At 38.5% G+C, this 16,246-nt stretch overlaps 2 protein-coding genes across 5 annotated transcripts in view; one reads left to right on the forward strand and one right to left on the reverse strand.

The window, feature by feature from the left end:
• The window catches only part of tg (thyroglobulin), a 360,953-nt gene that overhangs the window by 148,178 nt on the left and 196,529 nt on the right, over window positions 1-16,246 (reverse strand). The window lies entirely within an intron of this gene.
• Window positions 1-16,246, forward strand: part of LOC140198690 (src-like-adapter) — a 34,314-nt gene that overhangs the window by 14,654 nt on the left and 3,414 nt on the right. For 3 of the 4 annotated variants that reach the window (XM_072259710.1, XM_072259714.1, XM_072259721.1), the window contains 5 exons: window positions 6,111-6,204; window positions 9,425-9,524; window positions 12,284-12,370; window positions 14,120-14,223; window positions 16,076-16,225. In XM_072259710.1, coding sequence (XP_072115811.1) covers window positions 6,141-6,204; window positions 9,425-9,524; window positions 12,284-12,370; window positions 14,120-14,223; window positions 16,076-16,225 — 505 coding nt within the window. In that variant the 5' untranslated portion in view covers window positions 6,111-6,140. Of the gene's footprint in view, window positions 1-5,447; window positions 5,470-6,110; window positions 6,205-9,424; window positions 9,525-12,283; window positions 12,371-14,119; window positions 14,224-16,075; window positions 16,226-16,246 lie in introns of those variants that run through there. The other variant, XM_072259728.1, reaches the window with a different exon arrangement.

Here is a 16,246-nt window from a genome sequence, read left to right on the forward strand (position 1 = left end):
CTCCCAAAGCAGTATACGGAGAATCATAAAGTACACTAGACCACATTGAGGACCACCATCCTTGATATTTGTAAAAACATCATCGAATACAAGACCAGGAAAAACAAAGATTGGTTTGATGAAAATGACAATGAAATTGAATCAACGACAAAAGGAAAGCTTTCTGTGCCTGGCAGAAGGACATCAACTGCAAGGCAAAAAGAGAAGCCCACTCCAAAGCTATGACCATAGTCCAGCATAGAGTAAGGAAAATAAAGAATTAGTGGTGGACCAAGAGGACCCGAGAAGTACAGCAGCTTGACGACTCTGGTAATATCAGGGTTTTTATTTTTATTGCCACCAAGGAAGTTTATGGCCCAAACCATTGTGGCCTAAACCCCCTTCACTCCAAAGATGGACAAAAGCTGCTAAAGGATAATGATGCCATCAGTTCTCAATGGAAGGAACATTTTCAGGAGCTACTTAATCATAACACCGCTGTTGACATTAAAGTCATCAACCAGCTCCCACAATGACCCATGAAGAGGACATGAGTAAGCCTCTTAGTTTCAACAAGGTGTAGACAGCTTGCAAGAAATTGCAGAACAACAAGGCCACTGGGCCTGATGGAATTCCAGCAGAAACCCTCAAGGAATGTGACACAGAACTTTTAAATCATACTCATGACCTGCTTGTCAAGAACTGACACCAGGAAAAGATTCCAACTGAACTCAGGAAAGCCCTGATTGTCACACTCTTCAAAAAGGGTGACAAAGCTGACTGTGAAAATTATAACGACATCTCCTTCCTCTCTACAACAGGAAAAGTACTCATCTAAATTTTATGTGACCAGCTTTTACATCTGGCAGAAGATCTCTTGCAGCTCAGTACGGCTTCCATTCAGACAGAGGAACATCTGGCATTGAGGTCATACAAAGTCAAACAGTAACAGAGTGTAGAATAAGGTGCAATAGCTAGAGGAAGTGCTGATGAAGTGTCTCAGCCAGAAACATCGACTGTTTAGTTACTCCCATAGATGCTGCCTGACCTGCTGAGATCCTCCAGCATTTTATGTATTTTGCCTTGGATTTCCAGATTTTCTCATGCTTGAGAAAGTGCAATGCAAGTTTGGGGGTGGGGACCAGGGTTGTTTATAATTAGGCCAGTAAGCACTCAGGGAGTCAGGATGTAAGGGAGTCAGGCAATGGCAGAGTCAGGAAAGTTCATTTGTATCAAGTCTAGAAGTGAGTTAGGTCATGTTGCAGGGAGTCTGAAAGTGGAGGTGCTGTGAAAGAAATGAAGTAAATAATATGACTGATTTTAGTGATATTATGGAGTTATACAATGTGGAAACAAGCCTGCAAAATCCATATTAATCCTGCCTGGTTGCCCTGGTTCTTCCTAGATTGACCAATGAAGGTCAGCCCTCAGAAAAATCAGTCATACGCTCAGAGACCACTTTATGAGGTACACCAGTGCACCTGCTCATTAATGAACATATCTAATCAGCAAATCATGGGGTGGCATGTAGCATAGTGATGGGCACAATGCTTTATAGTACTAGCGACCCAGGTTCAATTTCCACTGCTGTCTGTAAAGAGTTTGTACAGTATGCTCTCCCCATTAATTGCCTATTGTAAATGGTTCCACGATGAGGCTAGCGTTAAATCAGGGGTTACTGGGTAGCACAGGTCGAGGGCTGGAAGGGCCTATTACACGCTGTATCTCAATAAATAAAAATAAATAAATATGGCAGTATTTCAATGCATAAAAGCACACAGACTTGATCAAAAGGTTCAATTGTTGTTCAGATCAAACATCTGAATGGGGAAGAAATGTGATCTAAGTGACTTTGACCATGGAATGATTGTTGGTGCCAGGCAAGATGGCTTGAATATCTTAGAACAGCTGATCTCCTGGGATTTTCATGCACAACGTTCTCTAGAATTTACAGAAAGTGACAGTTCTGATGGTAAAAACACATTGTTAATGGGAGAGGCCAGAGGAGAATGGACAGACTGGTTCAAACTGACAGAGAAGTCACATTAACTGAAATAACCATCATCACAGTGGTGTGCAGAGGAACATCTCTGAACATTCATCACATTGAACTTTGAAGTTGATGGTCTACGACAGTAGAAGACCACAAATGTACACTCAGTGGCTACTTTATTAATACAGGGAGGATCCTAGTAAGCTTGCCGCTGATTGCATACGAAATCAAATACCAAATGTGATTTAAACCAAGAAGAGCAAAAGAAAAATTAGGAAATAGGTGGCTATTGAGTTTTATTCTGGAAAAGACCATTTGCAATATCGTATTACTAAATAAATGCCAATTGTGAAATTGTATTTTTAAATGTATGGCTTTATTCACTAGGAAATTTGGGAGTGATGTTCCTTGCTCCTCTCTATATTGCAAAAGTAGGTGCCATCTGCAAATTGTTCTCATATATTGTCAGCATTTACTCTCACATGTATTTTGAAATAGAACCCAACCGAAATAACAAATTGTGAAACATATTTTGCCAGGAAACCCATGTTCCTCAAAGCAGATTCTATTTTAGTGAGTAGGCTGACTGACCTTAACATTCTGCAACTGTTTCACATGTTCGCTGTTGCTCTAACTGACTGGCAGTTCTAATCTTTTTGATGTAACTTGCACCTTCTTGAATCATTTTGTACAACAGAACTGATTGTATAACATGCAGCAAAGGACACTTGGGAAACTCAAGGTCACCTACAATCTGAAAGTTGATTAATAAATGATTTGCATACAGCTCAGTGTTAGGAGTTTATGACACATGAAAAATGCAAGCTGAATTCCCTGCCACTACCCAAGGCTCATCACATATGAAACACCAACAGCGTTATGGTTTTAAACTTGTATCATAAATGCAAAGTATTATTTGTTAAGTTGTTTGTGGTAATATTATTTCATGTGTTGTTCATGTGTTATATGTACTGTGCTGTGCACATTGATCTGGAGGAAAATTGGTTTGTTTGGTGGTATATATGACACAATAAACTTGAACTTGAATTAAAGAAAGGTAATAGCTTAATATCATATTTACCATTGCAAAATTCATAGATGCATAGGTACCAATAATATTGTAGTTAGGTTACTTGCCCTACAAGCAACCTGCTGGAGGAACTCAGTGGATCGAGCTGCACTTGTGGGGGAGAAGAATTGTTCATGATCAGGTTAAAACCCTGCATCAGGAATATTACGTTCCTCCCACAAATGCTGCTTGTCCTGATGAATTCCTCCAGATTCCAGCACCTGTAGTCTTGCGTCAAGGTACCATTTGCTTAAAGCTGACAGTGTTAATCAAAGAAAACAGAAATTCAATTTTTTTTTTTTTTACTTTGAAATAATTTTAAATGTGTACTAAATATACAATTGATAACAGTGACCATGAAAGCTGCTGGATTGTCACAAATGCTCCGTGTCTGGAGGACCTGAGTTATAAGGAAAGATTGAACAGGTTAGGATTTTATTCCTTGGAACATAAAAGATTGAGGGGAGATTTGATTGAGGTATACAAAACTATGAGGAGCATAGTTTGGGTGTATGCAAACAGGCTTTTTTCCACCGAGGTTGGGTGGGACTACAACTAAACTAAGGGTGAAGGATGAAAAGTTTAAGGGGAACATGAGGGGAATCTTCTTCACTCCGAGGGTCATGAGAGTGTGGAACGAGCTGCCAGCACAAGTGGTGCATGTGAACTTTATCTTAACATTTAAGAGAGGTTTGGATAGATACATGGATGGTAGGGGTATGGAGGGCTATGGTCCTGGTGCAGACCAATGACAGTAGGCAGTTTAAATGGTTCAGCACGGACTAGATGAGATGAAGGGAATGTTTCTATGCTGTACTTTTCTATGACTCCATGACTTCAGCAAATGTGGTTAGTTTTAGCTGGCAATCTGCCCTATGCATGTTGCTGATCTGAATCAATGTGGTTATACAGCAAGTTCCTTTAACTCTTCCATTATAACCATAACTACTATGTGCTAGAGAAGAAACACATTGTGTTCTCCTCTAAAAGCCAAATACTTTACTTTATTGTCACCAAACAATTGATACTAGAGCGTACAATCATCACAGCGATATTTGATACTGCGCTTCGTGCTCCCTGGAGTACAAATCGATAGTACAGATCGGGTGATGGCTTTGCAATGCATCTCGTTCCAACCACAAGGCTGACCCTGAGCTTCCAGTTGTCTCTCACTTAATTCTATATTCCACTCCCACTGTGGGGACTCTATTGTTAGCCTCTTGCATTTTTTTATAAACTAACCCAATGTAAGCCTGAACATCAGCATCTGATCTTCTGATAAGGTACAGGACACTCAGAGAACTCAACAGTGAACTGAAAAAGTTTGGTTAACCAGTACCTCTGGTCTGAATAAGAACTGTCGAGTTCTGATGAATGGTCATCACACTATAACATTCACTTTGTCATTTCTTTCACGAGTACAAAATATTCATGAGATAAAGACTAGTGATCAGATATAACCAAAAGATCTCTCAAGATTGTCCAGGGTTTAGAAAAAATTCTGTTTGACTGCAAAGAAATGCTCATAACATCTTTACACAAAACAACCAGGGGAAATGTGCCACTGGGGCACAGTATGGCAGGGGAGGGTTGAGGGGAATTCACTCTACAAAGCAGCCATGTTTGACACCGACACCAAATGCAAAATGTTTGTTCCTCAATATTAACATTTGATGTGTTCCATATGCAGAAAAAAAAGCTTAAAATGAACAAACAAGTTCAAAATTATTATTGTTTTAAATAAGAGAAACAATGCCCCTGCGATGTAACAGCCCATTTAAAATATTCTTGTCACAACTTTACAAGCAAAGCACAATGATCATATCCCCAAAAGATAATGTAATATTTGCTATTACTTTGAAATCTTCATGAAAATAAGATTTTGGTATCTGAAGTTTGCATGTGTGGATTAGCAAGATTTTTTTTTGTAAGAGCTGAGCTAATGGAAACTTTGGTCTGAATTTCAACCCCAACTTCCCTATTTTGAGGTTCAGCTGATCAATCTAAGAGCACACTACTTGGTTGGAAAACCGTCATGAACTTTATTTTTAAAAACAGACCAACATTCTTACAACATTTGACCTTTCTCAAATGTATATTTTTGTCTGCTGTTTATCTTAACAGAATTTTTATTCATTGTTAGTAAGGTCATGTTGGTTGCTCTGACGGATAATTAGTTGTTCACTGGTTGTTATGTAGGTGAATGAACTCATGGACAGATGGGAGACACAGAAGTAATAAGTGACTTGCATTTATATACAGAAACAGCTTTCACAATCTTGGGATGGTCCAAAGTGCTTTACAGCCAATTAGGTGTTTAAGAAATCTTATTGTAACTAACATGGGGAACACAGCGTAAATTTGTACATTGCAATGCTCCATAATCTGCAATGAAGATGAACTTCCTTTTTCAGTCGTGCTGGATGAGGTAAGAAGAATGAGTTGGATAACAGTGAAAAATCTCTTGCTATTCTGTAGAATAGTCTTGTAGGAACTTGGAGAAGGACATGGGGTTATCATCACAGCTGAAAGGCTAAAATCAAAATACAAAATCACAGATGTTGCACTGTGGCTGACATCACTGAGTGAATTTCACAATAGAATCGCGTTTCTGGTGCTAAAGTAATAACATCAGAGGTTGAAATTCCTGCCAGCACTGAATGGCTATGTTGCGTGCAATTTTGCTTTATACTCCGAGTTAAAACCATTTTTAACTGCATACATTTATATTTTTCAGTTCTGAGAGAACAAATATTTCACATATTGTTCCCGATGTTTCCAACTAGAGGTCATCAGATGTAAATTGATTACACAAGCTTCCAGCTCTACTTAAGTTGCATCATAAAACTACCAGAAATTTAGAAGGCAAACTTCATTTAATTTAGTCCAGCAATTTCAATGCTCATGGTCTATTATTTTCAAAAAACTATGTGAACCTAAGGCCCAGGCCATCACCATCCAGGCTCTCAAGCATCATCGTCTGGCGTGAAACAATAATGTATTGCAATTTGAAAAATGCCAGCTTCATTCAGTACCATTATTGAATATAGCATATCTTTTTATCCACAGATCTTATACATAAATGCTAAGGATTACATCATGGGCAACACTCTTAAATCTGCACCAGTTGAGTCAGCATCAACTGTTCCAGATTCCAACACAGGTAAGGTTTGTCTCTGTGTATAAATGAATGCTGATGAGGAAAGTTAGAAGTTACCAATAGAAAAGTGGAACAAAATGGTCTAATGCAATCTGATTACACCAGGGCTGATCAATCTTATCTGCAAACTTCAATATGCCAAATGAATTAATGAAATAACTTCAGTCAGTAACTTAAAAAATAAACTTTAGCATCCTCTCCCTCAGCACAGATAATCCAAAATGAGAAATTATCAGGAGGAAAATAAAACCAAAAATAAAAGTTTGGTGGTAATGGTTTAAGACTGAATGCTCGTTTTGCTTTTTTGATAATCTTCAATAGTTATCTGATATCACTTTTATGCTATTTTTGTTTCTGTAGGCACTGCAGAGAAATTTGTTTTTGTTTGTGATTGCTAAACACAATTAACTATCAGTATTTAATCTCAAACACTTAGATCTATTATACAGCAATCTGCTTGCAATGCTTATCCATTCTTGAGCCAACATTTACAATTCATCTTTATCAGAACTATTCAAATATTTTGAGCTTATTTAATTCCTCTTTTGTCTTCAAGGTCCCTGCTTCTTTAGTTTTCCCAGCTAACTAACTATCCCTGGGATTCATCCAGCAAATCTCCCTTATACTTTCTTCAAGGCCTCAATGTGCTTCCTGAAACATAGGCCCCAGATTTTTTTTCCATAATTTTAGGCATAACTCTCTTTATAAAACCAAAAATTTTAGTGATTCTTTGATCAAACTATGATGCAGCCTTCAAGGCGATTCTCAGCTTTTTCCATAATTGAGCTGTTTAAAAACTGACTTGTTTTGTTTAGTTTGGCTTTCTTTTTCCAATACATTGCATCACCCTTTACAGCATTAACCTCCGGCTGTATTTCAATCAGCCTATTTCAATGTATCTATATCACCAATACTTCTCAATCTTCTTGTGTTTTGTATTATCCACTAATTTTGATATATATTAGCTTTGTCAATGTATATTTAAAAAAAGCAGAGTTTAATAATGATCCTAGACAGAACCTCACTTACTGTTCAGATAGAAAAGCAAACTTTCGCTACCTTGATTTGCCTTTCCATCTTTTAGCCAATGTATCTTGTAATTGTAACTGATCTGCAGAACTTTATCCACTCTCGTTCTTTGGTTGCAGTACCAATTGCATCTTTCAGATGAAAAATAGGAAAGATTTTGCCTGTCCTCTCAGGTCCCATTACACCATTCTTAGAATTGCAAGAGAGTTCTATAGTACATAGAAACGAGAGAAGTAACAGGCCCCTCAGACCCTTCAAGCCTGCACCACCAATCATCTCAATCATGGCTGATCGATGAAAATCCAGCTAGTCCATGCCAAAACTATTTAGATTTCCTTCTCCCATCGACCTGCACCAGGACCATAGCACTCCATGCCCTTACAATCCATGTATCTAACAGAACTACTTTTAAACATTGAAATCGAGCTCACAAACACCACTTACACTGGAAACTCATTCTGTACTCTCATGACCCCCTATGTTAAGAAGCTTCCCTCACGTTCCCCTTAAACTATTCATCTTTCATCCTTAGCCCATGACCTCTAGTTGTAGTCCCACCCAACCTCAGTGGAAAAAGCCTGCTTGCATTTACCCTATATTCACCCTCATAATTTTGTATACACTATCAAATCTCCTCTCAATCTTCTACATTCCAAGGAATAAAGTACTAATCTAATCTATCTTTCCTTGTAATTCAGGTCCTTCAGTTCTGGCAACATCATGATAAATTTTCTGTGTACTCTTTCAACCCTATTTACATCTTTCCTGTAGGTTGGTGACCAAAACTGCTCACAATACTCCAAATTAGGCTTCACCAACATCTTACACAACTTCAACACAACTTCCTGTATTCAATACTTTAATTTATGAAGGTCAAAGTGCCAAAAGCTTTCTTTATAACCCTCTCTACCTGTGACACCACTTTCAATGAACTATGAACCTGTATTCTTTTTGTTCTATAGCTCTCCTCAGTGCTCTACCTATCTGGTAAACCACATTATCATCCAGCTCATTGATACAGATGACAAACAACAACAAGCCCAGTACCGATCCCTATGGTACTTCACTAGCCACAGGCCTCCAGTCAGAGAGGCAACCATCTGCTACCACTCTCTGGCTTCTCCCACAAAGCGAGTGTCTAATTCAATTTATTATCTCACCTGGAATGCTGAGCAACTGAGCCTTCTTGACCAACCACACATGCAGGACCTTGTCAAATGCCTTGCTAATGTCCATGTAGACAACATCCACTGACTTGCCTTCAGCAACTTTCCTGGTAACAAGGAAGTTGAATCTTTCCCCTTTGAATCTCTTTAATGAGTTAGCCTCAACTTGTTTCTTTGGTAGAGAATTATTCAGGTGCATTGCTCTTTGAGTGAAGATTTTTCTCCTCATATTGGTCCTAGGTGGTTTTCCTCATATATTTAGGGTATAATCCCTGGGAGCTGGTAATTCCCATCATCCTTCACCATTGGGAACATTTTGTATATTCTGTCCAGTCTGAAAATGGAATGAGTTATTTTCTTATTCTTCCAGATTCTAGAGAACATGAGACTAATCTTCAAAATCTCCCTTTATACATCAATCCTCCTATTCCAAGAATAATTTAGTGAACCTTCAGTGTGTTCTTAGCAAGAATATCCTTCCTCAGAAAACAAGATAATAACTGCACATAATTCTCTAGCTGTAGTCTCACTATGGCCTTGTACAAGTGCAGTAAGACATTTCCACTCCTGTATTCAAATCTCCTATGAAGGCCAACCTACCACTAACCTTGTTAACCTCCTGCAAGATTACTTTCATCGACTGCTATGCAAAGGCAGCCATGTATCAGTGCGCATCCCCCAATTTATCACCATTCAGGGATAATTACCTACCATTTAAAAATAATCTGCTTTCCTGCCCTTACCCAGGTATTTTGGACAAAAGACATGCATTTCCTAAAATCTTCATAAAAACAGATAATACAAGCATATTCTTACAACGAATTGTGGGATCTGGCGACTTGAAAATTGGTTGTCATGAGTTATTGGAATACTACGACAACATTTCAATATGGGTACAAAGTTGACAGTAAATTAGTTTGGAATAGCATTAAATCACAAGAGGCAACTAATAAAAGTATCTTTTCACTTTAATTATGTTGAACGTCGAGTCCATCACAAATTTCATAGATTTCCTATTTATCAAACAGCAAACAGCAACGATGTGTTGGTTGCAATTTATGATTACCCACCACCAACGATAAGCCAACCAATCTTCAGAATGGGGGAGAAGCTGCGCATTATAGCTGAGTAAGTCAATTCTTGTCAGCTTGATACTTAAATATTACTGGGAGTATTCAGCAATGTCCCCAGGGAGAGATACAAAGACAACATTTCAGATTAACAACTTTACAACAGAACTGGTTAAGGGAGTAAACAAGTGAGGTTTACATTAAGAGGTGGCAGATACATTGATCGGAAGGAACGTCTCTGATAAGTTACTGACCACAATTGTCAAGATAACAAGCATTTTAAGAATATCATAGTTGGAGATGAAGAAGCAAAGTGAAACAGAAAAGTACAACCACTTCTGTAGATAGAAGTAAAAAATTGTGTCAAAGAATTATAGTTATACAGCATTAAAACAGGCCCTTCAGCCCAGCTGATCCATGCTAACCAAGATGTCACAAGCCAACTAGTCCCACTTAACAGCAATTAGCCCATAATCTCCTAATCCTTTCCAATCTATGTCCCTGTACAAACATTTATTACAAGTTTTTATTGTACCTGTCTCAACTATTATTTCTGCCAAATCAATCCAAATAGATACCACTCTTGTGTAAAAAAAACTCTTGAAGTTCCTATTAAATCTTACCCCTCTCACTTTAAATCTATACCTTCTAGTTCTTGACTCTCCAAAACTGGGAAAAAGACCCATATCCCATCTCTTTAAGATTACCTCTCAGTCTCCTACACTCCAAGGAATAAAGTCATAGCCTCTTCAACTTCTCCCTATAACTCATTTGGTAATATCATATTCTAGTTTTCTACACTCTTTCCCATTTAATGACACCTTTTCTATAACAGAGTAACAAAACTGAGTGGGGTGCTTTTCTGGGCTGCAACATACCCAAATACAAGATGTGCTGCTGTTCCCCAGGTCTATTTTGGGCCTCATTAGAGTAACATAGGAAGCGGAAGACAGCGAGATCAGAATATGAGTGAGATAAAGAGCTTAAATGACAGGTGACTGGGAGCTCAAAGTTAACCTTAGTGAACTGCAAAACAGTTGATTGAATCAAAAAGAAATCACACCATTAAGCGTTAATCTACACAATGCACTGTAGAAGCATGCAAACATAATTGACCCTCCTCATGCATATGTGACCTTAAAACACATTTGGCCTTAAAGTGCACTTCCTTGAACAAGTTCCAGTTCATCCTTGGCAATCTGCTTCAGGTGTTCCCTTTAAGTAATGTGCTCAGCTCTCCCGTGATCATAATTCCCCCACCTGCTTTATAATTAACATTATACTCTATTCTTGGTTGGTGCAACTGTAACAAAATCCAATTTCCCTCGGGATCAATAAAGTATGTCTATCTATCTAAACGGTCCACAAAATAGGTTGGCCAAAATAATTATGGTGAGCTGTGATCATTTCGAGCTGCGACAATCTGCACCAACTGAAAAGGTCCAGACCTGGTGTGAGCACATTAATTAGAGTTGGGGCAAGGAGAAGATGTGGAACAAGGGCAGAGGACCCATTATGCATAGACGGTCCCAATCAGTAGTTGGAGAGATCAATTCCAGTATCAGGAAAGGGCTTGAATACGAGAAGAGCTGATTTCAAAGGATTGTTATTGAGAAGGATCAAGGAGTTGGTGTTTGGGGTAGTCATTAATTAGAAGAAATGAACTGGTGTAGCTGTTTGGGATGGATGATTGGTGATCCATGAGGTGAGGTGGTGGGGGACAGTGTTGAGAACAAGGTGGAAGCAATTGGTCAGTGGGGTGGTTGAAGTGAGGAGATTTCTGTCAGTGGGCAAGGCACTGGGATGGAGGCATTGCTTAGAACATGGTGAGAATAGTAGGAGTAGTCACAGGGTTATGGTGGAGGGCAGCATGCTATAATGATGGGAAGCAGTTAGGGGAATTATGATCATGGGAGAGCTGAGCACATTACTTAAAGGGAACACCTGAAGCAGATTGCCAAGGATGAACTGGAACTTGTTCAAGGAAGTGCACTTTAAGGCCACATGTGCTTTAAGGTCACATATGCATGAGGAGGGTCAAACATGTTTGCATGCTTCTACAGTGCATTGTGCAGATGATGAACACTAAAGCCAGAATGCAGTGATAAGGAGGAAGAAAACTTTCATGATTATGGCTGCTTTAAAGTAATATTCATCCTAGCAAATCATGAAAATTCCATCATATTCTTAAGTTGTACCTTGTAGATAGTAGAAAGTCTTTGGAAAGTCAGGAGTTAAATCATATATCACTGAAAAAGCACATTAGATCTGCTCTCACACACATAACATTTATGTGGCTTCTCCAGATGTCAATATCTCTGGCACCAGAGAACCTGGAAGGAAAATCATCCAGTTCAAAGTAGACCTCAATTTTCCATCGTTTTATTTTGTATTGAAACTGAATCAATAAATACATGAAAAACGTGATGACATGCTCCAAAATCAAGCTAACGGATGCTTAAGTGGTTAGAATTGTTCATGAGCAGGTTAGGGTTATAGAGCTCAAAGATGGTACGTATATAGAAAAGGCAAGACTATGGTGAAATTGGACATATTGCATAATTCATGTCAGCAGTACGGGTGTGATAGGTAAATAGAGTCTTGTGCAAGGCAAGTGTTGTACAGTTTTGTAAGGCCTCAGGTTTTCAGAGGGTATAAACTGGGAAGCCAGAAATGGAATTATGTTTGAAAACAACAAAGGCATAGATGTGGGTTTCAGCAACATCTGGCTGAGGCAGGGCACTAGATTGTTACGGAGATATTAACTTCCCTTAATAAAGCGGATGTCTTCTCATTTCAACATTTTACCTTTCCCAGAGAAGGTGACTGGTGGAGAGCAAGGTCCATTGCTGCTGGACATGAGAACTACATCCCTCGTACCTGTGTAGCTCGAGTTTACCACGGGTAAGTTTGTTAAATGCCATTCAATTTTTGAGTTTTTCTTTCTTGGGGTTTCCTCCTTAATTAATTTATATGAAGACTTCATTGTAGAAAAAGGGTGTCACTAAATAAAGTTTGAGGCAGAGCCACATAAATTTAGCCAGTTGATAAACATTCGCTCATAGAAGCAGACCCAATGAAGAAGTTGTGGTAGAATGATGGATTTGGGAAGGGAATTCCAGAACCTGAAGACAAGGGAACAGTGGGCAAAGCTGCCAGTCATGAATTGTTCAACATTGGGATTACAAAAGAATCCAGACTAGGAGGAACACAGAATCTTAGGATGAATTCATTTAGGAAGTATGGAGAAGGCATACAGCTCTACATTCATTATGGCGGGTAGTAGTTGGACCATTGGTTTTGGAGGAGCACGTATCCCATCACATGTACCGGCTCCTCAGATGCTAGAAGACCTAAATCTTCAGCCTTGAATCAAAGCTTAATCTCAAGAGATGTTGAGTTGAGGAAGGTTGAAATCTAGCCTAGACCTGCAGTGAGGGATGAGCAAAACTTAAAGTGAACCCACCTAAAAAAGTGGCTTCTTATGTTGAACTCCTGTGCCTCAGAAATAGTTATAGGTCTAGTTCAGAATGTCTCTCAAGTCTTGCTGAAGCAGGTCTGTATCTACATGTGCAAAACAATGTCACTATCTTGGCATCTAGCCATGTATTAAACATACATATTTTATGCATCGAGTAATTTAGTGTCAGTTGTGAAACAGTAAATGCTAATATGGTTTTAACAATGGGTTTCCTGGTAATTTCTTTTTACGTTGCAGCAAGACTTTCTTACGTCTGTACTCTAAATCCCTTACTGAAGAGCTTCGCATACTTGCGTGCTAACTTTCTGTATCTCATGAACTAGAACACCATGATCCTTTTCTGAACCTTTTTCCAATAGGTGCTTACCATTTAAAAAACAACTTGTTTTTCTCTTACCATCAAAATGAATAACCACACATATCCTCTATCACACTGCATCTGCTGTCTTCTTGCCCACTTGCTTAACATGTCTGCATTCCTTTGCATAAGCTTTGCATTTTTCCCTTATGCCCATCCCCATGTTCTAACAGCAAATGTACATGATACAGTTAGTTATTTCATGCAAGTCATAATACAGAATGTAAACAGATGGGAGCAAACAATTAATTTCTACGGTACCATAGTGATAACAATTTGCCAACTTGAAAAAAGTAATATTTATTCTGACTTGCTCTAATCTCTCCTGGAACCAACTTGTTATCTGTACTAATGCTTCCCATTGAAACCCTTACTTTATGTAACAGAGTTTCAAGAGGTCCTTTGAACAAATAAATTTTGAAAATCTGTTCATTATTTACCCTCTGACATACACTGTCAGCAATATCTGTTAGACTTGCTGAACATAGATTTCGATATACAAGTCCATGTTGCTTCTGTCTAATATCATTAATATTTTACAAGTGTCCTAACACCACTTCCTTACAACAAATATGTATAGGTTCCTTTCAAAACAATGGTAACTGCTCTTCCAAGATAGTTTGATCATGTCGTATAGTACTTCCAGTAATAGAAAGACTTTCAAATCATAACTTAAAATGCTCCTTCAAGTGATGAAATAGTGGTATTTTAAAATAATTTTTTTTGAAATAATAAATGAACTCAATTGAGCATGAAACACTTCCTGGCCCCAATTATCTGGTAAATGATCTCTGATACTGTGCTCTGTACACAGCTGGCTCTTTGAAGGAATCGGAAGAGGAAAAGCAGAAGAGTTACTGCAGATGCCAGGCAACAGAGTGGGTTCCTTCTTGATAAGGCAAAGCGAAAGCCGAAAAGGTAAGTGTTTCTGTACAACGATACGCAAAAATAAAACACATACAAAATCAGCAACAATTTAGCCAGAGATTAACCTATTAACTCATATGGGTTTCTACTGGTGATTTCCAAGGCATAACTCACCTAATCTGATTGTACTCTTCTGTTGCTTTATTTCAACCAGTCGGTTTTTGAAAGAACCTGCACACTTCAGCATAGCAACACTATGTCCACTTTGCGTTACAATGGACTTTACTTTTTATTTGTTCTAAATATGTTCTTTCCTGTATCATTTATATTTAACTAATGTTTTTCTTGCGAGTGGTGCTTATATGATGCTACATGTCTGTGATGCTGCTATAAGCAAGTTTTCCATGCCCTTGTGCATATGGTGATAAACTCCACTTGTTCACTCACTCCATTTTCATTTTGATAATTTTTGTTTGTCTTCTGCTTCAACTATAGATTATGATGGAAATGCCACATTTTTACTAAATGTATGCTCATTATTGTATTACGTTTGTGCCATATTTCACACATGTGGGTATGATCAATCATGATTAATGATACCCTTTTATCTTTTTGTATTTGTCTAAGAGAATACTAATCCATTTTTATTAAGTAGGATTATTGACAGAATATTTCTAACATACTTTTAGGTTTAAGTGTGAAGACAGCTGTTATAAAATTCTGCTCACACCCAGACCCAAAATTATCCAGAAGTACAAGACTGTCTCATCAGTTTATTTCTGCAGATGTTCTGTCAATTTCTACTGACACACATATAATAGCTTGAAAAACACCGTATTGAAATTCAGGGTCTGAATCAACAAATTATCAAAGGCTGCTCTGCCCAAGTTAGTGTTTGATGCAACTTTCAGAACAGAATGTATAAGAGCAAAGAGATAGAGACAGATAGATAGATAGATACTTTATTGATCTCAAAGGCAATTGCAGTATCACAGAAGCATTACAAGTGCACAGATATAAATATTAGGAGAGAAGTAGAAAGAATAAAAATATGTTACCACAACAGGAAGGTGTCATCACTTCCCTGGCTATTGCTCGACTCATTATAAAGCCTAATGGCCAAGGGCAAGAATGACTTCCTATAACGCTTTTTAGACCAGCACAATTGTCTTAATCTATTACTAAAAGTGCTCCTCTGTTCAGCCAAGGTGGCATGCAAAGGGTGAGAAACATTGTCCAAAATTGCCAGGATTTTCTGTAGGGTCCTTTGTTCTACCACAGCCTCCAGTGGGTCCAGTTTGACTCCTATAACAGAGCCAGCCTTTCTAATCAGTTTACTGAGCCTGTTGGCATCGCACGTGTTGATGCCATTTTCCCAACACACCACCATATAGAAGATTGTGTTGGTGATAGCAGACTGGTGGAACGTGTGAAGGGGAGGCCTGCATAGTCCAATGGACCTCAGTCTCCTCAGGAAGTAGAGATGACTCTAACCCTTCTTGTACACAGCCTCTGTGTTGGTGCTCCACTAAAGTCTGTCATCCAAGTGCACCTCCAGGTACTTGTAGCTGCTCACCACATCCACTTCTTCATCATCAATAGTAACAGGAAGCAATGCAGTTTTAGTCTTCCTAAAGTCTATCACCATCGCCTTTGTCTTACTGATGTTGAGCTGCAGATGATAAAGCTCACATTGTAAACATCTCAACAAACTTAAAACTACCTAGTAGCATCAATTTTACCTCCTCTCCCACTGGTTCAAACACAGCCACTGGATGCAAAACAGACCCTGTTTCCTGATGGTATTTCTAGTGAAATATTTTTATCTGTTGCACACCAACACATTATATTTATCATGGTTTAAGTGAGTTTTTTTTTTGTAACTGCGTGCTGGTTCTTGCAGGTACATATTGCCTCTCTGTCAGGCACTACAGTACTGTACATCAAAAATATGTGAAGCATTACCGGATCTTCCGTTTGCCAAATAGGTGGTATTATATCCAGGAACGCCTCACCTTTCAGTGTCTAGAAGATCTGGTAAATCATTATTCCGGTGCGTATCACAATTTCCAGT

The sequence above is a fragment of the Mobula birostris genome, chromosome 1, assembly GCF_030028105.1.
Source record: "Mobula birostris isolate sMobBir1 chromosome 1, sMobBir1.hap1, whole genome shotgun sequence".
NCBI lineage: Eukaryota > Metazoa > Chordata > Chondrichthyes > Myliobatiformes > Myliobatidae > Mobula > Mobula birostris.